General features: G+C 36.3%; 1 protein-coding gene across 2 annotated transcripts in view; it reads left to right on the top strand.

Annotated features, from left to right (window-relative positions):
* Positions 1 to 23,914, top strand: part of AP3B1 (adaptor related protein complex 3 subunit beta 1) — a 263,265-nt gene that overhangs the window by 13,597 nt on the left and 225,754 nt on the right. For both annotated transcript variants that reach the window (XM_035014705.1, XM_035014707.1), the window contains exon 2: positions 21,547 to 21,622. In XM_035014705.1, the coding sequence (XP_034870596.1) occupies positions 21,547 to 21,622 (76 nt within the window). The remainder of the gene's footprint in view (positions 1 to 21,546; positions 21,623 to 23,914) is intronic.

Below are 23,914 nucleotides of genomic sequence, written 5' to 3'. Positions count from 1 at the left end.
CGCCATAATTGTCAAACCTTTTCTGAATGGCTTCTCTGTTTTGCCTCTTCTTGGATTGGGGGACACAAATCAGCATTGTAATAGTAGTAATAACAGTAATAATACTTTATATTTAATACCTTATATTTGTAATACCTTATACTTTCATTTTCTTATAGCTTTCTGGCCATCCATCCCATTTGCCCCAAGAATTCATAAGTTCCCCAGTCTTCATAGTAACATACTAATCCTGTCTTCTGTGGAATCTTGGTGACAGAATTAACTCTAAATTCTTTCTGTTCAAAACCATCCATTGTCAATAGACTTGATACTCTTTTTCTCCCCCCATCCTTAAACCCCATGCTGCAGACATCTTCAGGTCCTACTTAACCCAGGCCTCTTTTGCCTTGATTATTTGCACCAAATGCATATAAAACTCTTCTGTCACTAGTGTTATGGGTATGGATGGCCTTTTTACCCCATCTAACTCTGTATCCTATTACTTTCTCATCCAAAGACTCTTAGGTTCACTTGTTTTAGATTCCACCTTCAATTTTTATAGAACTCCATGCCTACATACTTGTACCGTTTCTCCTGTTTTTGAGTTCTGTTATGATCCCAGATGTGTAATTATCTGTAGGGTCTCTTAGTTTCCAAAATAGAGAAATAGTTTGCATGTTGTTCTGAGTTCGCGGGTGCTATTCCCTCATTCTTCCCTGCCTTTGGAACTCTAGGACTTTTACATTTGTTCTTTGGAAACAGTTTTCTATTGATCCTATATCAATTTGCAAAACATTTTCATATTTTTTTCACAAGGGCACAATTTTAATAGTGACTTATATGATGATGCAGTGTTTGCTAAATCATAAAAACTGCCTTAAAAATGTATTGAGTCGGGATGCCTGGATGGCTCAGTCAGTTAAGCATCTGCCTTCTGCTTGGGTCATGATCCCAGGTCCTGGGATCGAGTCCCGCATTGGGCCCCTTGCCCAGCACGGAGCCTGCTTTTCCCTCTCCCTCTGCCAGTCCCCCTGCTTGTGCTCTCTCTCACTCTCTCTCTCAAATAAATAAATAAATAAAATCTTTAAAAAAAGCCAAAACCACAATCATTACAACATGGGGCAGATAACTTCATATTTGCCTAACAGTGTTCACATTTAAATTTAAACTAATGGTTAATACATTAAATTTTATTGATGAAAATACTATACTCACATATTTCATAAAACCAGGGCCAGGAGGGCCTTAGAAAATTTCTAGTTGAAGGGCGCCTGGGTGGTTCAGTCGGTTAAGCGGCTGCCTTCGCTCAGGTCATGATCTGAGGGTCCTGGGATCAAGCCCCACATCGGGCTCCCTGTTCCGTGGGAAGCCTGCTTCTCTCTCTACCAGTCCCTCTGCTTGTGTTCCCTCTCTTGCTGTGTCTCTGTCAAATAAATAAAATCTTTAAAAAAAAAAAAAAGAAAGAAAATTCCTAGTTGAGGTGTCAGAATGCTAACATTAAGAAAAAAGTTAGTATTTGCCTAGTGTCAAATGGAATAAAGAGTGCTACAGGATATTGAAAGAGACAATGGTCAGTAAAGGCTGGGGCTTCTGGAGAGTAGGACTTTGATTTAAGCATTGATATGAGGAAGGAAAGGACGAAGAGTATTCATTTTTTTTTTTTAAGATTTTATTTTTAAGTAATCTCCATACCCAGTGTGGGGCTCGAATTCACAGCCCGGAGATCAAGAGTCTCATGCCCTACCGACTGAGCCAGCCAGGTGCTCCAAGGATGAAAGGTGTTCTTAGTAGGGTATTCACCAAGAACGAAGGTAACATATTATGCCTTTTTTTCTGGCAACAGTGAGTGAACCAGTGTGGATAAAGAGGGGAGTTCCTGGAAAGGAGCAGTGGAAAATTTGAGAAGTAGTTGTTAGAATGTGAAGAAAATTGGACTTTAACTTCTAAGAACAGGAGTTGATGATTAAAAGTGATTACTGTAGTGGTGTTTTGGGAAGATTAATCTGGAATTGTGTGGAGAATAAATCAGAGAAAAGAAACTGGAGGCAGAGGGGGGCTTTAATTGAGGTTGTTACAAAAGTCCAAGAGTAATGTGATAATGGTTTGGAGTCTGTTGGTGTAAGTGCGTATGAAGAGGAAGGAAATTGTGAGCACATTATGAAAGGGGAATTCAGAGGTCTTACTCACTGGATTTGGTTGAGGGGAGGAAGGAATCAAGAAGTTCAGGTTTTTAGCTGCACTAGAAGAATGTGGCGACTGTTGACTCAAATGGGGAAGGGTTGAGAGGACATTTGGGAAGGAGAAAAGACATTTTCATTGGTGAAGTTGGAGTGTAGTTAAGAGAGATCAGAACTGTCAGTGTATATTTGGGAATGTTTTGAGGTGAGAGAGTAATAGTGTCTGTGACTAAATGCACTTTTCATCAGATTTAATGAAATTCTGTCAAAAAATTGTTCTTGAGATATGTTTGTGGTTATTGGAAAGGTCAATATAACATTGGCCCCAAAATATTTGGGAATGACAAAAGGTAAAAGCATATTATCTAAAGAACATTAGCCCCAAATAGTCTGAGCAGTTAGATTACTAAAGAAATACAAATGGCTCCTGTGCTAGTAATCAAAGGAATGCAAACATACTCCTTCTCTCATGTATGAAATAATAGTGACCATAGAGGGTAGTTTTTGTTATATTTTTATGTGGCACACTAGAAAGTGGGCAACTATGTGTCATTGTCCAGAATTTTTGTTGAAATCTTACTAGTCCTTGAAATCCAGAAACATGGGACACTTAGTTCTGAGTATATAAACTCACAACCTTTGGGGCAGTAAGAATTTCACAAACACTTTTATGTACTTTAATAAAATCAAAATAGATGACTATTATTTAATAGTACATTTATAGAAATGCTAGGGTTAATTGAAAGTAAATTAAAGTTAGAAACACATAGTTCTTATAGTTTCTGGCTATCTAACAATATCAACAATTATAAAATAACAGATTGGTTTTTTTCAAGGTGGTTAGATAGTTGAACATTTCTTTAAAGACAAAATGTGGTTAAGTGTCTGGAAGTCAGAGATGTTTTTGTTTACACACACACACACACACACACACACGCATGCAGAGTGCTGTATATACTGGTACCTTGTATATTCCTAAACAGAGGATTTTGGATGATAGTGACCACAAATGATTTTTTCTTATTTTTTTTTTTAGCATTCTTAGTATTTTGAAACTTTTCATTAATGTAGTAAAAAATTATAAAAATTTTCAATATAATTTGGTCAGTAGTATGTTTTATATTTCAGAAATTTAAAATCACACGTGGAAATAATTTTTTGAAAATGACAGTTATAGATGACAATACCTTTTCAAGAGATGGCGGAATTTAAAATAATCATGTAAATTTAGGTGATTTGTACTTTTAGATTCTATTCCTGTCAAATAGCAATTTGTAGGACCTTTTTTCTGTTTCAAGGCCTACACAGCCCGCATCAGGAAACATGACTTTTTAAAAAAAAGTGTAAAAAATATATAACATTAAATTTGCATCTTAACCCCACCTACAGTTCAGTAGTGTTAGGTATATTCACACTGTCATATGATAGATTTCTAGAACTTTTACATCTTGTAACACTGCCATGTGACTTCTAAAAACTAAATTTTTTAGTGAGATTTTCAAGTGCTTCAGGGACAAAGCTTATCTAAGGTAGAGATTGCATATTGGTTTCCTCAATTCCCTACACAGAAGGCTGATCCAAACTCATCAGATGGAAAACTTGCCTTCTGTGGCCTTGGAAAATTGTGTGTGTGGTTTTTTTAAAGAATTTAAAAATTAATCTAGCTTTGAGTTGGCATATCTTATTAACACAGTTGTAGAACACTTACATTTATTCTACTATAGTTTATGAATTTCTTGGAGGAAAATCTAATACTAATACTCAAACTTGATGCACATACTGACTCTTGGGCATGTCTGTGTTTATGCCCATCTGTTACTGTGGCACCATGCCCGTTATTGTGGTGGCATGCCAATAGCAGCGAGGCATGTGAGCCAACACAGATGAATTGTTTGGATGGAATACACTATTCTGTAATACTAATTAATTTTGAGCTGATGAATCTACATGAGATAAAGTTAACCAAATACAGTCAAAGTAATGTCAGTGAAAATAAAATTTATTTTGACTTATACAGAAGTGTATCACAGATGTTTTAGACTACTGTTGAGAATAGTTAGTGTTCATTACGGTTCCAGTGATCAGTTTTCTTTTCATAAAAATTGAGTTTAAGAGAAAAAATATACAACAGTTTTCATGTGGTAGATTATAGATTAGAGAGGAAGTACTGTAACACTGTCGGTTATAGATTTTATTCTCACAGGATATTACTTTATAGTTCTTGAATTATAACAGAAGTTGACAGCAATGTGGTAAATGGGAAGAATGTTGGATTTCAAAACAAGACTCAAATTTAATTGCTTGCTTTGCCGTTCCCTAGTTCTGTGGTGGTATACTTAAAAGCTTTGTGAGTTCACAATTTCTTATGTCTGTATAATTTTCTGCTTGTATGCTGTCCTTGTATTGTCTGAGCTTCAATTTCCTTATCTATCAAGTGGGAGTAATAAAGCCACACATGTCACAGAGACTGTGGTTCTAAAATAATACGGTGTTATAAGTTATAGAAAACAATACCACTGCCAGGTAGCTAAATACATTAATTATGTGTTAGAAATGCTTATTAGTGGCAAGGTAGTCAGTAATAGAGAAAATATATAACTCTCATTCCCATACCCTCAGAGATAACCACAATGAGAAAGTTCTTATGTATCCTTCCAGGAAATTTTTTTAAAACCAAATGATAATCTATATACTGTTCTGTAATGCAGGAAATTTTTTTAAAACCAAATGATAATCTATATACTGTTCTGTAATGTATCTTGCTTTTCCTTTAATACATCTTGGAGACCTTTCCATATTAGCATATGAAACTATTACAGTGTTTTTTAATCACTATGTAATTATTTCCTACTATTCCTTTTATTTAATTAGTTCTCATTTTGAGGGGCATTTGATTGATTTCACTTTTTGTTGAATATAAGCAGTCCTGCAAAATAAGTTTTTGCATATGTGTGAGAATTTATCTATTTGCAGTAAAAATTCCTAGAAATAGAGTTGTAGGTCAAAGGTTATTGCATTTTAAATTATGATAGATACTGCTAAATTACCTTCCAGATGGGTTGCACCCGTTTTTGCCCTCTACCAACAGTGAAGTCTGTTTCCCTTGCACCTTTGCCAGTACTGGGTACCATCCAATTTCATAACATTTGCCAGTCTTATAGGTGCAAAATGTTATTACATGGAGTCTTCATAATTGTGAGTGTTTTAAGTCTTTTTCCTCATATTTATTGGTTTATTCTTTCAGTGAATACTTTCAGTGAATTTAAGTGTCTTTCATCCATTTCCCTGTTGGTCAGCTCTTATTGATTAAAGATTCTATATATTTTAAGAAAATTACTCATTTTTTACTTAGTTTATGGCGGTTTTTTTAGTGCAAAAGTTTTAAAACCTTCTGTGTTCATATTTTTCTTTTCTTGCTTCTGAGATTCCCCCAATCTTTTATCTTTTATAGAAAGTGGCATTTTGGTTTATAGTGCTCTTTAACAGTGAAACAGCTTTTCCCTGTGCCAACCAATTTTTTGTCTTGGCACATATAAACTCAGCTGGCTCAGTGTTCTGTGAGATTTTCTTTAAAACTTTAAGGATGAGTTGTCATATTCTAGAAGACATTCGTAATATCCTGAGCAAAAGTAGAACTTACTTCCTGCTGCCTGCCAAGGAAGCAAGTAGCTGAGGTCATTGATAAAAGGTTTGGCAAACATGGAGACTTGCTGGGATATATGTATGGCATCATGGTTTTTAAAACTTGTATGCATGGGATGTATACTTAGAAAATGTAATCCTAGTTTTTTTTTTTACTTTTTTATTGTTATGTTAATCCCCATACATTACATCATTAGTTTTAGATACAGTGTTCCATGATTCATTGTTTGTGCATAACACCCAGTGCTCCATGCAGAACGTGCCCTCCTCAATACCCATCACCAGGCTAACCCATCCTCCCACCCCCCTCCCCTCTAGAACCCTCAGTTTGTTTTTCAGAGTCCATCATCTCTCATGGTTCGTCTACCCCTCCGATTTCCCCCCCTTCATTCTTCCCCTCCTGCTATCTTCTTCTTCTTTTTTTTTTCTTAACATATATTGCATTATTTGTTTCAGAAGTACAGATCTGAGATTCAACAGTCTTGCACAATTCACAGCACTTACCAGAGCACATACCCTCCCCAGTGTCTATCACCCAGTCACCCCATCCCTCCCACCCCATCCCCCACTCCAGCAACCCTCAGTTTGTTTCCTGATGTAATCCTAGTTTTTAACCTTTACTGGGGTCATGGACCCTTTTGAGAATCCAGTGAAAGCTTGGAGTTTTTCTCTTTCTCTCTAAGGAACATGTTAGTATATAGCAAATATTCATTTATTCTTTGAACTAACATTTATTGTGTGCCTTTTGTGGGCCTGTAAGGAGTTCCGTGTGCTTGAGAAAACAACCATAGCCTTCATTTATAAATCCTTTATAGACCTTCTGTTGGATCCTCCTATGTCCAGGTTCATTTCTGCCATAGTATCTGCAGAATTTCTTCGGTTGGCTCTTTCTCATCATTTGAGACCTTAGCTTAAATGATCACCTATCCAGAGAGGACTTTTGTGATCACCCAGTCTTACTTTATTGCATCACCCTATTTTAATTCTTTCAGTACTAATATGGTCTTTCTGTCTACTTTTATGTTTTCCTTCCTTCCTTCCTTCCCTCCCTCCCTCTTCTTTCCTCCTTCTGTCATTTCTCTCATTCCCCTTACGCTCACCCACCCTGTGCTCAAACTTAGAATGTAAGTCCCAAGAGGTCAGGGATCCCAGTATTTTGAACAGTTTCTGGCACATGTGGATTTTGAATTAATGAACTTGTGAGGCCCGATAATAAGTGCTTTATTTACAATGATCTCATTAAGTCTTCATTACAACCTATTTGAAGTAGATACTAACCTTAAGATTTGTTGATTTTTCTCTGTAGTTTATTTTCTATTCTATTGAATTCTTGTCTTAGCCTTTATTTTCTTACTTGTTCTTTGAGTTTAATTTGCTGTTTGTTTTCTTCTTGAGATGGAAACTTAGATTTTGATTTGTAATCTTTTATGTTGCATTTAGAAATAAAAATTTACTTCTAAGTACTGCTTTAGCTGCATCTCATGAGTTCTGAAATGTTGCAGTATCATTAGTTAAAAAATTTTTCTGGGGGCACCTGGGTGGCTCAGTCGTTAAGCGTCTGCCTTCAGCTCAGGTCATGATCCCAGGGTCCTGGGATCGAGCCCCACATCAGGCTCCCTACTCTGCAGGAAGCCTACTTCTCACTCTCCCACTCCCCCTGCTTGTGTTCCCTCTCTCGCTGTCTCTCTCTCTCTGTCAAATAAAATCTTTAAAAAAAAAAAAATTTTTTTTCTGATTTCCCTGATTTTTTTTTTTTTATGATTTTAGTTTCTTTGGCCCATAGGTCAAAGTGTGTTGCTTATTTTTTCCAAGCAACTAGGTATTTTCTAGTTATTTTTCTGTTATTGATTTCTAGTTAGGTTCCACATACTCTTTTTTTTTTTTTTAAAGATTTTATTTATTTATTTATTTATTTGAGAGAGAGAGAGAGAGAGAGAAACAGCATGAGAGGGGATAGGGTCAGAGGGAGAAGCAGGCTCCCCGCCGAGCCGGGAGCCCGATGTGGGACTCGATCCCAGGACTCCGGGATCATGACCTGAGCCAAAGGCAGTCGCTTAACCAACTGAGCCACCCAGGCACCCAAGTTCCACATACTCTTGTATGATTGTAGACCTTTGAAAATTTGTTGCTATCTTGTCTACCGTTTAGTCTATTTTGGTAAATATTCTATGTGCACTTGAAAAGAATCTTTATTCTGCGTTTGTTTTGTACAGTGTTCTGTGCATGTCAGGCTAAGTTGGTTGTGCTGTTCAGATTTTCTACATCTTTATTAAATTTTTTGTTCTGTCAACTACTGAGAGGTGTGTTAAAATCGCCAGTCATGATTGTGGATATGTATTTTTCTCCTATTCTGTCAGTTTTTATTTTATAAATGGAAGCTGTAAATTCAGAATACCTATAAATTGGATATAAATTTGGAAATATTTTATCTTCCTTTTGAAATGATGCCCTTTTATGTTCTGATAGTAGATCCTCAGCTTTTATTTGTTTGAAAATCACTTCATTTTCACCTTCACTTTTGAAGGGTATTTTCTGTGGGTGTAGAATTATATGTTGGCCTTTTTTTCTTCCTTTCAGCAAAGATGTTATTCCATTGTCTTGTCCCATAATGTCTGTTGAAAAGTTGGCTATCAGTATTATTGTTGGTCCTTTTAAGTCAGGGGTTAGCAAACTATTGCCTGCCTGTTTATGTAAAGTTTTATTAGAACCCAGCCATGCCCATTTATGTGTGTATTGTCTGTAACTGCTTTCATTCTATAATGGTAGAACTGAGTAGGTACAGCAGAGATGGTGTGGTCTGTAATGCTTAAATTATTTATCATCTGGGTGTGTCCGGCTGGCTCAGTTGGTAGAGCCTGGGATTCGATCTTGGCGTCATGAGTTCAAGCCCCATGTGTGGTATAGAGTTTACTTAAACAGAACAAAACAAAACCCTAAAACAACAACAACAAAAAAAACAAAAAACCAGGGTCGCCAGGGTGGCGTAGTCAGTTACGTGTCAGACTCTTGTTGGTTTCAGCTCAGGTCATGATCTCAGGGTCATGAGATTGAGCCTGGCATTGGGCTCCACACACAGTGCAGAGGCTGCTTGAGATTCTTTCTCCCTCTCCCTCTGCCCTTCCTGCTTGTGTTCGTGTTCTCTCACACACACACACTCTCTCTAAATATATAAATAAATAAGTCTTTAAAAAAATAAATCTTAGGGACGCCTGAGTGGCTCAGTCGGTTAAGCGGCTGCCTTCAGCTTGGGTCATGATCCCAGGATCCTGGGTTCGAGCCCCGCATCGGGCTCCCTGCTCGGCGGAGAGCCTGCTTCTCCTTCTCCCTCTGTCTGCCGCTCTGCCTACTTGTGCTCTCTCTCTATCTCTGTTAAATAAATAAATAAAAATCTTAAAAAAAAAAATAAAATAAAAATAAAAAAATAAATCTTAAAAAAAAATCATCATCTGGTCCTTTACAGAAAAGGTTTGTAGACCTTTTCTTAAGGAAATGTCTTTTTTCTCTGCATACTTTTAAGATTTTTCTCATTGTCTTTGATTTTCATCAGCTTGACCATGCTGTGCCTAGAGTAGTTTTCTTTGTTGTTTTTTTTTTCCTGTTTTCTTCAGGTTTTAAAATATGTGGGTTTCTTATCTGCTGTCTCTTGAAATACTGCTTTTGTCCCATTTTCCTTCCCCTCTCTTTTTGGGAACTTTTAATTAAGAGGTATGTTAGATATTTTGACTATGTCCCATGTCTCTGCTGCTGTTTTCTGTGCTTTTTATTCTTTTATTTCTTAGGGCTTTTAAATTGTAGATTTTTCTTTTGAGCTGCTTTCAAGTTCAGTAATCCAGTCTTCTGCAATTAATAGTCTGCTGTTAAACCAATCTAGTTAGTTCTTAATTTCATATACTATATTTTTCAGTTCTGAATGTCTTCTGATTATCTTGTATACATTTTATTGTTGACATTATCGTTTCATCTCTTTTGTCCATCTTTGATTTTCCTGACTATATTAATTGTATTTTGTCTGATAACTGTAATCTCTACATTACCCATGGATCTGTTTCTATTCTTTTTCCTTTTAAAAAATTTTTTGTTTTTTGTTCTTGTTTTTAGCATGCCTCATGAATTTTGAGTCATATGCTTGATATTTAGAATAAAAACACGGATGAGGTTCTGGATGATAATCTTCTTCCAAAGAGGATTTTTTTTTTTTTTAAGATTTATTTATTTATTTGAGAGAGAGGGAGAGAGAGTGCACGTGCATGCATGTGCATCCGTGAGTGGGGGGAGGGGCAGAAGGAGAGGGAAAGAGAATCTCAAACAGACTATGTGCTGAGTGGTGGAGCCCCTTGCAGAACTCCATCTCATGACCCTCAGATCATTATCTGAGCTGAAATCAAGAGTCAAATGCTCAACCAACTAAGCCACCCAGGTGCCCCAATTTTAGGCCTTTTAAAGTTTTGTCTGTTTAACTTTTTTGTAGAGGCTGCTTTTAGGCAACAGGCTTGAGCAATGGAAACCCGAGCAAGGTAAAAGCCCACACAACCACTGAGCTGAATGCAAATAGGCTCATTAAGCAACCCACCTTGAAGTAGCCATAGGCCGTAAATAATGAATGGACTATTTACAACCAGGCACAATTACCAAAAAAGGGAAACTTCCGTATGTTCCGTCCTCCTTGCTCTGCCCTATAACTGTGGCCTCTCACAACCACCTCTTAGCAGATAGTCTTTCCTCTGCTGCCCTGTCTGCTGTTCCCTTGCAGTGTATTGAATACACTTTATCTCCTTTGTTCTGCTTTGGGTGAATTATTCACCGTGCCTCAAGCCTCCACCCAACTGGGACACCCCACAGTTTTCTCAGACTCCTAAGGTACATCCTTACTCTTCTCTTGTGGCTCTTCTGTGATCTTAATTGAAAGACTGGAATATATGCCACACTTTTGTACTTGGGAAAGACTTGAATTCCAGCTCCTCTACATAGCAGTGCGTAGTTGCTGAAATCCCTGCACAAGTATTTAACCTCTGAACTGTTGTTTTCTGCTGGATTTCCTGGAATCATGCCCTGTGAAAATGTAGACAAGTACTTGAAGGGATTTTTGTGTACCTTTTCACTGGTTCTCTCTTTTGTAATTTTGCCCTTCAAGTTCCATTTCCTTTGTTATCTATGAACTTCAACATTTGTCTCCTTGGTCTGTTAAAACTGCCATTTCCTGTTGAGTTCTAGTCTCCCAAATGGCAGTTTGGGAAATATACTCAGGGAAAAACCTGGTGTGAATAAGGAGCTCACTTTGTGTGCTTCTCTTCTTTCCAGGATTTTGGCCCCTTAAGTCCTGCCTGCGTTGGTTGCCCTCCAGTGCCTTCATAAAGTTAATTATTTCTTCCAGCTTTTATAGTTATTTTCTTTGGCAGGCTTAGTTTCTTACAGAACCATGGGCAGATGTGGAAGTCCCAACAGTGTATTATAAACATAGCAGCTAGAATGATTCTTTCACATATATTAGATCATGACTCTCCTCTAGTCAAAGCCCTCCAGTGGTTCCTTTTTTCATTTGGAGTAAACATTATTTACTCCCCTTTCATTGTCTCTTTTGCCTAGAGTGCTCTTCCTCCCTGCCCCTCACTCCCAGTGTCTGCATGGCTAACGCCTTTACTTGGAAGTCTTTGTTCAGATGTCTCTTTATTTAGCTTACTCTGACCACCCTCATTAAAATTGCCTTCTCCATTCTCTCCTCTATTTTTCCCTCATATCACCTCATGATTTAAAATTTATTTATTATGTTTGTTGTTATGTCTTAGTTATTAGAATGAAAACTCTACAAGGGCAAGGATTTTGGTAATTTTTGTTCATTGGTCTGGCACAAATGTAAATGGTAGCCAGATGAGAATAGAGTTACAGAATCTAAGAGGGGAGGGAATTTAAGATGGAGGAGTAGTGATCAATTGTATCAAATGTAGAGGAATAATCTAAAAGTATTTATGGGAGTTTTGCATGGATTTTTAAATTAGGAAGTTATTTGTTACCTTGCAAGAGAAGTTTTAATGGAGGAGTAAGAGAGAAAAAGATTACCCAGGGTTGAAGAAGTGGTGATAGCATTTGTACGCTATTCCTTTTTTTAGTTTTGTGAACAATATGGGAGGAAAGTTCATATTTACTTGGATAATTTATGGTTACTTTTTTTTAGGGGGTTAATGGATGGATGATTAGGTAGCTGGAGTTTTCTGTTTTACTTACTCTTATATTTATTAAGTCAGTATTTTGTCCCCAAAACTATACAGTGTTTTGAGTGTCATCCAAGGGAAGTATAGGCCATAACTGAACTGAAAGTTACTAAGCTTTCATATTGTGCACATAAATGTATCATAAAGGCCATTCCCTTTAGCTACTTAGCACTAGAAAAAAGTAAATTATGACTCTTGTTCCCAGCTGTTTTTGGTGCATACCTATTTATGTGTACAGTGTAACACTTAAGAGTAGAAACATTTTTCATTTAAGTGGTTCATAAAGCCTGCAGAGGTGCCTGTGTTTTAGAATTTTTTTTTGGCAGGGCTTGAAAAGGCCCACCTTCCTCTCAAAGATTTGATGTATCCTTTGGGGGACATACTTCCAATTGGAAATTGCTATTCCATATTACTTTCCCCAGTCCATCATTCCTGGATTTAAGTTTCAGGTGTTGCTTTTTATGGTACACGAATTTTTGTGAACGTTTTGAGGAAAAAGAAGGTGATTGTGTGTATTGCAGTGCTTGCAAACTGATGAAAGACCTATATTTTTTCTTTCAAATTTCCAGTCCATCATGGATGGATCTTCTGAAAAATACAGTAAGAAATAAAGTACTAGAAAAATGGAATGAAAGAAAGCCTGCAAAATGCAGGCCCAATTTTTTATTAGATTCAAAAGATATAACATTATACTATTGAATTATTGTCAAGTTTCTAACTTTGCTTGCTCTCAGTTTCTGTACATATTTTCTCATGGATTAGTAACAAAAATTTGTGGATTGGTGATGGTTCTTGGACTGGACTTTCTTGGATCACACTTTGAGTAGCACTGATACAGTGTGTGATGCTATATAGTCTTAATCATCCCCTTAATTTACATTGTTTTTAAAATGAATGAAAGGTTTAAATGAGGTATGGATAACAGACTTTTTATTTTATTATTTATTTTTAAAGTTTATTTTTGTTAGTACTTTCTGCACCTAACATGGTTCTTGAACTTATGACCTTGAGATCAAGAGATACATGTTCTTCTGACTGAGCCAGCCAGGTGCACCTGGATTATAGATTTTTTTTTTTTTTTTTAAGAAAAGGTAATTTATACTATGTTAAAGCTCTCCTACCTCCTAAGTTCTTATGTATAACTGGTAACATTTTGCTTTTTGATTATAGTTGATGTTTTTTACTGGTGCTTTAATGGGAGTGACTTACTGGTAATAGTAAGATTTTCTGTAATTCCAGTTACATATTTTCCTTGAAACTGTAAAAACATATTTTGAACATGAAAGGAAAAGTTATACCACTTATCACCACAAGATGTCACTTACGTAAAAATAAAGTTGGTATCCTAGTACTCAAAGCTGGAAAGCTACAGGTCAGTAGGTAAATGAAAAAGCAGGCAAATTAAAAAATAAAAATAAAAAAAATAAAAAAATTGAAACAAGTATTGGTTTTCAGCAGTCAGTGAAAGTATTGCCAATTCAGCATTATTTGAATCAACTCTTTTAATGTTTAACAAAAAGAATTTCTTAATTTCTAAGATTGATGCAGTAAATGATACATGTTTTTAGGCCATATTTGAATCCAGATAAGGAAGGAGATAGACTTAAAATGACTCAATACAAGTGTACATATTTTGAGGGTAAATGAGGTATGTGGTTTTTGTTTTTGTTTTTGTTTTTTTTTGAGGTGTTTGTTTTAACTCTCCAAACCTATTGGTGACAAGCAATTGTTTTGGTGACAAGCAAAGAGGAATTTGAGAAGAAATATATAATTTATATCAGAAATTTCAATAGTTTTCATGACATATCTGCATGAGGTTGAATATTACTTCAAGTTGAAACAGTGCCTGGGATATTTCTAGTACTTCTCTGAACCTAAACTTAATATCTGCCTGTGTTAACACAAAAGATATTTATATTTGTTGTTGAAGACTATGTTAAACATGATCAGCAAAACCTTTGGCTTTAATACTGGGATCTTGTTTTCTTACTTTTAATTTGAGAGAGTATGTCAGTACCTAAAAGTGGTTGGGAAGGGGACTCTGGCATCTCAAGCTTATAAGGAATAAACCAAGTTTCCATTAGGTCATGAATAAAATTACTCCTAGGGTTGGAGAGGTTGGGTTGTCCTAAAAATTGGAAGAATGGTGGAAAGTTCTTGGGGAAAGTATAAGGGGGTCAGACACGAGAAAATGAATTTTCTTTTTTCTTTTGATATGTGTATATGTGATCACATTTTCTATTTATTACCTATCTAATTACTTCAATTCTTTTGCTTTCTTACCCCAATAAGATCTTTAAGGTTTTTTAGGAAGGGTTTAGATTTTTCATTTATGAAAGCATATATGGTCATTAAGTAAAAGAGAAAAATAATAAAAAATAGAAGGAAAATAACAAAAAGTAGATAGGGAAAAAAACCCCTCATGTGTAGTTCCATTTTTTAAAAAATATATTCTGTGTCCACTTATCTGATTGAAGCAAACTTACCTTTTTTTTTTTTTTTTTTTAAGATTTTATTTGTCAGAGAGAGCACAAGCAGGGGGAGCTGCAGGCAGAGGGAGAAACAGGCTCCCTGCTGAGCAAGGAGCCCAATGTGGGACTTGATCCCAGGACCCCGGGACCATGACCTGAGCTGGAGGCCGATGCTTAACCGACTGAGCCACCCAGGCATCCCGGTTCCATTATTTTAATATTCCCTTCTCAGTTACCTTTGCACTGTAGAAGAGTGAGAAGTTTTAAGAAGGGATTCTAAATGTAATCCAGTGAACATTTATAGTATTTTAATATTTGGTAGTTGTATATCCTCAGATACAGTTTTCATGTATTGCTTTCTCTACTACTTGTATATTTTGTAGCTGTATGTTTAGAGAAAAGTCAGTGTTTTAATTATTTAACAACTTTTGTGTCCCACTAGTGGTCACCATTGTATTTAATTTTATGAGCTGCATAGAAAGGAAGAGTAATTTTTTTTCATAGTAAATTTCATTGCCTCTACTCTTTTTGGAAAAAAAAGTACTTAGCTTTTATTTATTTGTTTGTTTATTTATTTATATTTTTATGTAATGACCGTTTATAACATTTACCTTCTGTATTAGTTTGCTATGGCTGCCATAACAGAAAGACAGACTCTGTGGCTTAAAAGAAATTTATTTTCCCCCAATTTCTGGAGGCTAGAGGTCCAAGATCAAGGTGGGCAGTTCTCATTTCTTCTGAGGCCCCTTTCCCTGCTTTGCGTATGGCCACCTTCTTGCTGTGGCCTCACCTGGTCATCCCTTCGTCTTTGTGTGTCTGTGTCTTAATCTGCTCCTACAAAGATATCACTCATGTTGGATTAAGGTCCACCCATATTGACCTCATTTTGGCTTAATTACCCCTTTAAAGGCTCTGTCTCCTAATAGCCACATTCTTGGGGCTAGGACTTCATAGGAATTTTGGAAGGTATACAACTTAGCCTGTAATAACACCTGATTGATCATTCATTCTTGATAAGTGCTTACTGTGCCTACATTAAGCTTAAATTTGTAAAGTGTGGAAAAACTAAAGTTAGTAGTTTTTTTTTTTTTTTAAAGATTTTTATTTATTTATTCATGAGAGACAGAGAGAGAGAGAGGCAGAGGGAGAAGCAGGCGCCCAAGGAGCAGAGAGCCCGATGCGGGACTCGATCCCAGGACCCTGAGATCATGACCTGAGCCGAAGGCAGACGCTTAACCATCTGAGCCACCCAGGCGCCCTAAAGTTAGTAGTTTTATGTCAGGGCTTTCTCTGTGTAGTTAGAGAAGCTTTTCTGGTCTACTCTTAGGCCTAAGCTGAGATGCAAGGGTTTCTCATACTTCTTGGTGATTGAACTGTTTCATGAAATAGCCATGTGGTGTAAATCTTTTCTTTTTTCTGCAGTTTGTTGTGAAAAGAATGAAAGGTTGTTAATTATAAACTAATAACTCTTGTAAGTAGTTAATTACAATTTGTAATAATACAGTCTTAGTTTCCTGTTAGTTTCTTTAGGAGGATTTTGCTTTGATGTGCTAAAACACAATATTTAGTGATTTAAATTCTTGAGTAAGCATGAATGAAGCTTAAATGTAATATCCTGATTTCTAAGTATGTAAAGTGGTGGCTTATCTGATCCCTCATAATGTTTTTCTCAGAAATAGATGTATGTCTTTTGGTCTTCTTTTGGAGAACTCAGAATCTTATTCACACATATGAATAAAACATTATGAATGTTTTAAATATCAGCTTTATAGTGGTATAATTTGCATATAATAAATTATCCACCTAAAGATTGTAATTAGATGTTTTGATAGATGTATGTATCAGTGAAATCACCACCACAGTTAAGAAGATACAGAACATTTCCATCATCTTATGGAATAAAATTTTCTTATGTTCCTTTGCTCTTCATTTCTCCCTCTACCCAGTGGCCCCAGTGTACCACTGATCTGCTTCAGTCTCGATTAGTTTGCCTTTTCTATAAGTTTAAGTGAATTAAATCATGCTGTCTGTGCCTGACTTCTTTCTTTCTTTCTTTTTTTAAGATTTTATTTATTTATTTGACAGAGAGAGAGATAGCGAGAGAGGGAACACAAGCAGGGGGATTGGGAGAGGGAGAAGCAGGCTTCTGGCTGAGCAGGGAGCCCGATGTGGGGCTCGATCCCAGGACCCTGGGATCACGACCTGAGCCGAAGGCAGATGCTTAATGACTGAGCCACCCAGGCACCCCGTGTCTGACTTCTTTCACTCAGAATGATGATTTTGAGAATTCATCCACTGTGTTGCATATATCAGTGATTAATTTGTTTTCATTGCCGGGTGGTATTCCAGTGTTTGGCTAAATCACATTTTACCAATGGATATTTATATTTTTTACAGTTTTTTTTACTCTTATGAATAAAGCTGCTATGAATGTTCATGTAAGTTGTTATATGGAAATATGTTTTTATTTCTCTGGGGAGTGGAATTGACTGGGTCACATGGTGAGCTTATGTTTAAATTTGTTAAGACTCACCCAGTTTTCCAAAGTGTTTTTTTTTTTTTTTTTTTTAATATTCCCATCAACAATATGTGAGAGTTCTCGTTTCTCCAGAGCCTTGGCAACATTTGTTATTGTCAGTCTCCTTAATTTCAGCTATTCTAATGGATGTGTAATGATATCTCATTTAATATGCATTTACTTGATAATTAATAATCTTAAGTGGTTTTTAATATGCTTACTGGCATTCCTGATATTTTGTGAAATGTCTTCATGTATTTTGACCATTTTTTGTTTTGTTTGGTTTAAGATTTTAAATAATCTTTCCAACCAAGGTGGGGCTTGAACTTACAACTCCTAGATCAAGAGCCACATGCTCCACCCACGGAGCCAGCCAGGCACCCCTTGACCATTATTTTTTTTTTAACCATTCATTTTTGATTGGCTTCTTTGTTTTCTTATAAATGAGTCATAATTGTTATATAACTGGTTTTTTAGATTAAACTTTAGACTTTGGAGTAATTGTAGATTCATATGCTGTTTTAAGAAATAATACAAAGATATGCTATTATGCTATGTACCCTTTACCCAGTTTTCTTCAATGATAAACTGTAGTATAATATCACAGCAGGATGTTGACATTGATACAATCTACCAATCTTATCCAGATTCACCGGTTTTACTTGTACTTACTTGTGTGTGTGTCCTCTGTTCTGTTTTGTGTCGTGTATAGGCATCACAACAGTAAAGATACATAACTGTTCCATCTCGTGTTGCCCTTTTATGTCCACCTTTCCCTTTCTTGATCTTGAGGTGCAACAGCCACTGATCTTTCTCCATATATAGTTTTGTTATTTCACGAATGTTATGTAAATGAAATAATACAGTATATAACCTTTTATTTTACTTTTTTTTTTTTAAAGATTGTATTTATTTATTTTACAGAGAGCGAGAGAGGGAACACAAGCAGGGGGAGTGGAAGAGGGAGAAGCAGACTCCCCGCTGAGCAGGGAGCCCGATGTGGGGCTCGATCCCAGGACCCTGGGATCATGACCTGAGCCAAAGGCAGACACTTAACGACTGAGCCACCCAGGCGCCCCAGTACATAGCCTTTTAGAATTAACTTTTCTCACTCAGCATATTTCTGTGGAGATTAATCAGAGTTGTCTTATGTATCAATAGTTTATCATCCCTGCTGAGTAGTATTCATGCTGTGGATATACCACAGTTTGTTGAACCATTCGTCCATTGATGGACATCTGGGTTGTTTCCGTTTTGGCTAATAGGAATAAAAGCTGCTATGAATACCTGTACGCAGGTTTTTGTGTATCAGTTTCCATTTCCCAGAGGTAAATACCCAAGAGTGAAATTACTTGGTTGTATGGAAATTACAGGTTTAGTTCTATAAAATTGCCAAACTGCCAGAGTGGCTGTAACCTTTTAAATTCCCACCAGCAGTATATGAGTGATCCAGTTCCTCTCTGTCCTCAGTATCGTTAGGTGTTATTACTATTTTAAAATTTAACTTTCTTTCTTTCAAGAGAGAGCACGTGAGAGTGGGTGGAGGGGCAGAAGGAGAGGGAGAGAGAATCTTAAGCAGGCTGCACGCCCAGCGCAGAGCACAGCACGGGGCTCGATCTCATGATCCTGAGATCATGACCTGAGCCGAAATCAAGAGTTGGTGCTTAACCAGCTGAGCCAAAATCAAGAGTTGGTGCCTAACCAGCTGAGCCACTCTAAAATTATTTTTTTATTTTAGATGAGAGCCATTCTGATATATGTGTAGTTATATCTTGCTGTCATTTTAATTTGTATTTCCTTAATAGCTAATGAAATTGATTATCTTTTCATATGCTTTTTGCCATTTGTGTATCTCCCTTCAGTGAATTGTTTGTTGATGTCTATTTTGGTTTGCTAGGGCTGCCATAGAGAATGCCACAGAATTGGTGGCTTGATTAACAGAAATTTATTTCTCACTGTTCTAGAGGCTAGAAGTCTACCATCAGACTGAAGGTAGGTTTGGTTTCTCCTCAGGCCTCTCTCCTTGGCTTACAGGTGGCTGCCATCTTTCTGTATCCTCATGCTGTCCTGTCCTGTAGAATCCAAAAGTCTGACAGATTTCCTTCATTTTGTTCCTTCTCTCCCCTTTACTCCAAGATGGCAGTGTCTCTGTTGTATAATCCCATCTTTCTGGCTTCTGCTGTGACATCTGATTATATTCCTGAGTTGGCACCCATGATCTCTTGGTGAAATACTTTTCTAGCCACACTTTTGAAAAAGGTCTGATGATGAGTTCTTGTATTTTGCAATATGGATAGGCTGAAAATTTTCCAAATCTTCAAGTTCTAGTTCTTTTTTGCTTAACAGTCCTTCATCTTATATTTCTTTCTGACTTTTATCGTAAGAAACAAGGAGAAACCAGCCTGTGCCTTTAATACTTTGCTTAGAAATCTTGTCAGCTATATATCCAAGTTCAACACTTTTAACTTCCACTTTCCGTATACACTAGGAGACAAGTTCTTGCCACTTTTTTTTAACAAGGTTTGCCTTTCCTCCAGTTTCTAATAACATGCTCTTCATTTCCATCAGAGATCTCATCATAATCGCCTTTAACATCCATGTTCCTACTAACGCTCTCTTCAAGGCAGTGTAGGTTCTTTTTTTTTTTTTTTCTTTTTTAAATATGCACCTCCAAACTGTTCCAGCCTCTATCCATTACTTACTTCCAAAGCCACTTTCACATTTTTAGGTGTTATAGCAGCATTCTATTTCTGGGTACCAAAATCTATTGGTTTGTTATGGCTGCCATAACAAAATACTACAGACTGTGTGGTTTAAACAACAGAGATTTATTTCTCACAGTTTCTCACAGTTCTTCCAGGAGACTGGAATTCCCAGTTTGGTTACTCTTGAGGCCTCACTGCTTGGCTTACATTTGATTGTCTCCTTGCTGTGTCCTCACATGGCCTTTTCTTTGTGGGTGTGCACCAATGATGTCTGTCTCTCTTCTTAGGACACCAGTTTTACTGGATTAGAGCTCTACCCTTATGATCTTATTTAACCTTACTGATCTCTTTAAAGGCCCTAGTAAAGTCACCTTGGGGGTTGAGGAAACAGTTCAATCCATAGCAATGTTTTTGTCCCTTTTCTAATTGAATTTTTTTGTTAACTGTTGAATTTTGAAGTTTGAAATATATTCTGGGTATTAGTCCTTTATCATATATATATGCAGTATGGTTACAGATATTTTCTGCCAGTCTCTATTTTTTTTTCCTCTAAATGGGGAGGAAGAGTTTTAAATTTTGATGAGATCTAGTTTATCAGCATTCCCTTTTATGGACTGTACTTTAGTTGTCAAGTCTGAGAACTCTTTGCCTAGTTGTTTAACTGTTTTAAAAATATGTCCTTCCATGTTGAAGGAAAAATGATTAGAGATTGCAAATTACACATTTTCTTTTGCTGGGGGAATTTGTGAATATGCTGGGAGAAGGTTCACTTAGAATAGGGGCAGATCAGTTGTGAGCAAAATAATTTGTTGGGAGGGGGCACCTGGGTGCCTCAGTCGGTTAAGCGTCTGCCTTCGCCTCTGCCCAGCATTTGGCTCCTTGCTCAGGGGGGAGTCTGCTTCTCTCTCTCTCCCTGTTCCTGCTGCTCCCCCTACTTGTGCTCTCTCTCTCTTTCTGTCAAATAAATAAATAAAATCTTAAAAAAAATTTGTTGGGGGATGGTTCTTTACGTTTTTCTTTTTTTCAGTTCTTCTCTGTAAGGCATTGATAGTTTTTGTTCTGCACTCTCTTTTAAGGATGCTTATATAACAATTAACTTTGGAAAATAGCAAATGTCTGTTTTATGTTACATGGTAGCATCGTCATCTGCTTGGTCAATCCAAATTGGAAACACCGGGTATCCTTACTGAGTGCCCCAATCTCATTCTTCACAGTCACTGCATCCCACTGATTTCAACTTTTAGGTAGCTCTTGTGTCTTTCCTACGTTTGCATCCTTATTACTAACTGCTCTGGTTCATCACCTTATCTTCTCATTTAAGTGTTAAAATTGCCTTTACATAATTGTTTGATTAGGGAGTATCACTGGGGGTTTCCCTTCATGTTTATGTTTTTTTTTTTGGGGGGGGTGGGCGGAGGAGAGGTAGGGATTAAAAAGGGATGGTGTGAGTGACAGTCTTTCTTTAATGAGTGTTCTTTCTTGAGAAAAGAAAATTCTTACTTTCTGGCTTATGAAAATATTTTAGTGGTGATTCAAAGATTTTTCTTTTTTTTTTTTTTCTCATGATTATGCAGAAGAGATTTTGAGATGAGAGAATCTTTATTCCTATGTTCATATAGATATTTTGCCCAGAAGTGAGGTACAATTTTATAGTTTTGTATGATTGATGGGCTTCATTACAATGTAGCACTTCAATATTTGTAGAGTAGATGAAAAATATATATTTAATTACATGTAAGAATGCAGTTTTCTAATATTGTTCATTATTTCTAATTTTTAAGAAATATTTTAATAGCTATATAATGTAAAAAATTGAAATAATGGAATTTTTTTCTTTTTTTTATATAGGAATGAAGATCTAAAGCAAATGTTGGAGAGCAACAAAGATTCTGCTAAGTTGGATGCTATGAAACGGATTGTTGGGGTAGGTAAAATAGATCATTTCAATTTTGGAAAAGGGACATGTAGTGATTATATTAAATATGTGTTAAATAATATATTAAGTACCAAATCAAACATCTCATTTTCCCTTTATATTAATATTTCCTGTCTAAAATGTTTTGGAAGAAGTTTGGAGTGTCACAGTTCAGATACTTGAGTTTTGTTTTTGTTTTTGTTTTCAGAACTTGAGTTTTAATTCCGTCTTTTCTGTGTTCTAATTTCTCTATCTCTAATATCAAGATATTTCTCCTCTGAGATAGAAAGAAGTAATCATTTTGAAGACAAAATAGGATTATATACAACAATATTTTGACTTCTTACATGGAGGGATTGTAGATTAGCTGAAGGATTTTCTTGTGTCATTTAATGGCCTAAAAATTGTGAGCATTCTTCTGTGTTTCAAATTCCCTTGCTACCAATACCAATGCTTTATTCAATTTAGTATCATAGAAGTTCTTTTTTATTTTATTTTATTTTATTTATTTGAGAGAGAGAGCGCACAAGCAGGGGTGGGGGCAGAGGGAGAGGGAGAAGCAGACTCCCCGCTGAGCAGGGAGCCCAATGAAGGGCTTGATCCCAGGACCCTGAGATCAGGGCCCAAGCCGAAGGCAGACGCTTAACCGATTGAGCCACTCAGATGCCCCGTATCATAGAAGTGCTAATGAATATTAGTAAATGCAAGAACATTCACCAGTTTTCAGTTGTAATGTAAAATTCAAACAATTGACTGAAAGTTATTAGAATCATTTGTCAGAGAGCTAAAAATATAATGCAATTCCTAATTATATATGAAATTTTTAATAAAATATTTTCGCAGTTTGTATTATATGCACTCGAGGGTTTTTTTTGCATTCTTTTTTTTTTTTACATTCACAGTGAAAACACTGTTTAACTCAGTGGCTGTCTAATGCTAAAGAGTTTTGATTTTTTCTCAGTGGAATTAAATTCACAAAACCTGTCTTTCTCATTGCTACTGTGCTGTTCATCACCACCATTGCTGATTTTATTTGTCACATAGTTTTATATAATGTCAAAATGTAATATATTTGTATAATTGCACAAATAAACTCTTATAATAAGGTGACAACACAACTGAAACAATACTGTTTTCCAGCAGGAAATGCCACCATATGAGAGTTTGAAATATCCTTTCTTTTCTTGGTATATTAAATTCAAATCCCATTTATGAAAGATGATTATAGGTATCAATATGTTCATTTAAGGGTGACTTGTTATAAAAATCAGATTTATAAAAGTTAAGGACTAACTGTATCTGTAGAACACCTGCAGGTTACTTGATTCTTACATTCCGGTTTATGTCATTTGGTAATGTAGGGGACATGTTCAAGATTCTTTATAAATTTTTCAGTTGTTAATGTTAAGCTATATAAATAATTACATTTATGGACAGGTAGTTCTTGCTTTGCATGGCTTTGATAACACACAGATTTCAGTTAACACAGTTTAGTTAAATAACACCAATCCCACAACAACATGGTTCAAATTTCAGTTACCAGGGCATGTTAACATAGTAATTGTGTAATGTACAAACTTCACCAGTAACTCTTGAATTCACAGCTCACTATGTAGATAACAAATATACATCATGATCATTGACCAGTCATGTTACTTCTTTCAAAGTCTTTTATTGATTTGTCACTGTGTACATTACTTGGTGTATGTACAGACAGCAAAACATGTAGTTGTGTTCCCTCCTTGCTTCCTGGTGAGAAACCCACTTGACATTTTACAAAAATCGATAATGAAAGAGAGATTTGGTCAACAAAGATGAAAATGCGGCAAAGAAATAAAAAGTGATAACATTTGGGACACCTGGGTGGCACAGTCAGTTCAGCATCTACCTTCAACTTAGGTAATGATCCCAGGGTCCTGGGATCAAGTCCCTCATGGGGCTCCTTGCTCAGCGGAGAGCCTGCTTCTCCCTCTGCCTGCTGGTCCCCCTGCTTGTGCTCTCTCTCTGACAAATAAATAAAATCTTTTTAAAAAAGTGGTAACATTGGAAATGAAAATCAGGTACAATGTAAATGGAGTTATAAAGAAATAGCCAACTGTGGGAATGGTGACATGGCCATTTTTTGAGAGACTCTAATTATGTAGCTGGAAGAATGTAGTGAAGGTGAGCTTTTCAACATAAATAAGGGAAATGGTTGTGATAAAAAGGATGAAGATATGCCCTCAGGATCTATCCATTTTGTCACAAATGGCAGGATTCCTTCTTTCTCATGGCTGAATAGTGTTCCATTATATCTATATA

Source organism: Mirounga leonina, unplaced genomic scaffold, assembly GCF_011800145.1.
Source record: "Mirounga leonina isolate KUSES-001 unplaced genomic scaffold, KU_Mleo_1.0 Mir_168, whole genome shotgun sequence".
Lineage (NCBI taxonomy): Eukaryota > Metazoa > Chordata > Mammalia > Carnivora > Phocidae > Mirounga > Mirounga leonina.
The sequence above is the reverse complement of the archived record's forward strand: the minus strand, read 5'-3'. Positions and strand labels throughout refer to the sequence as shown.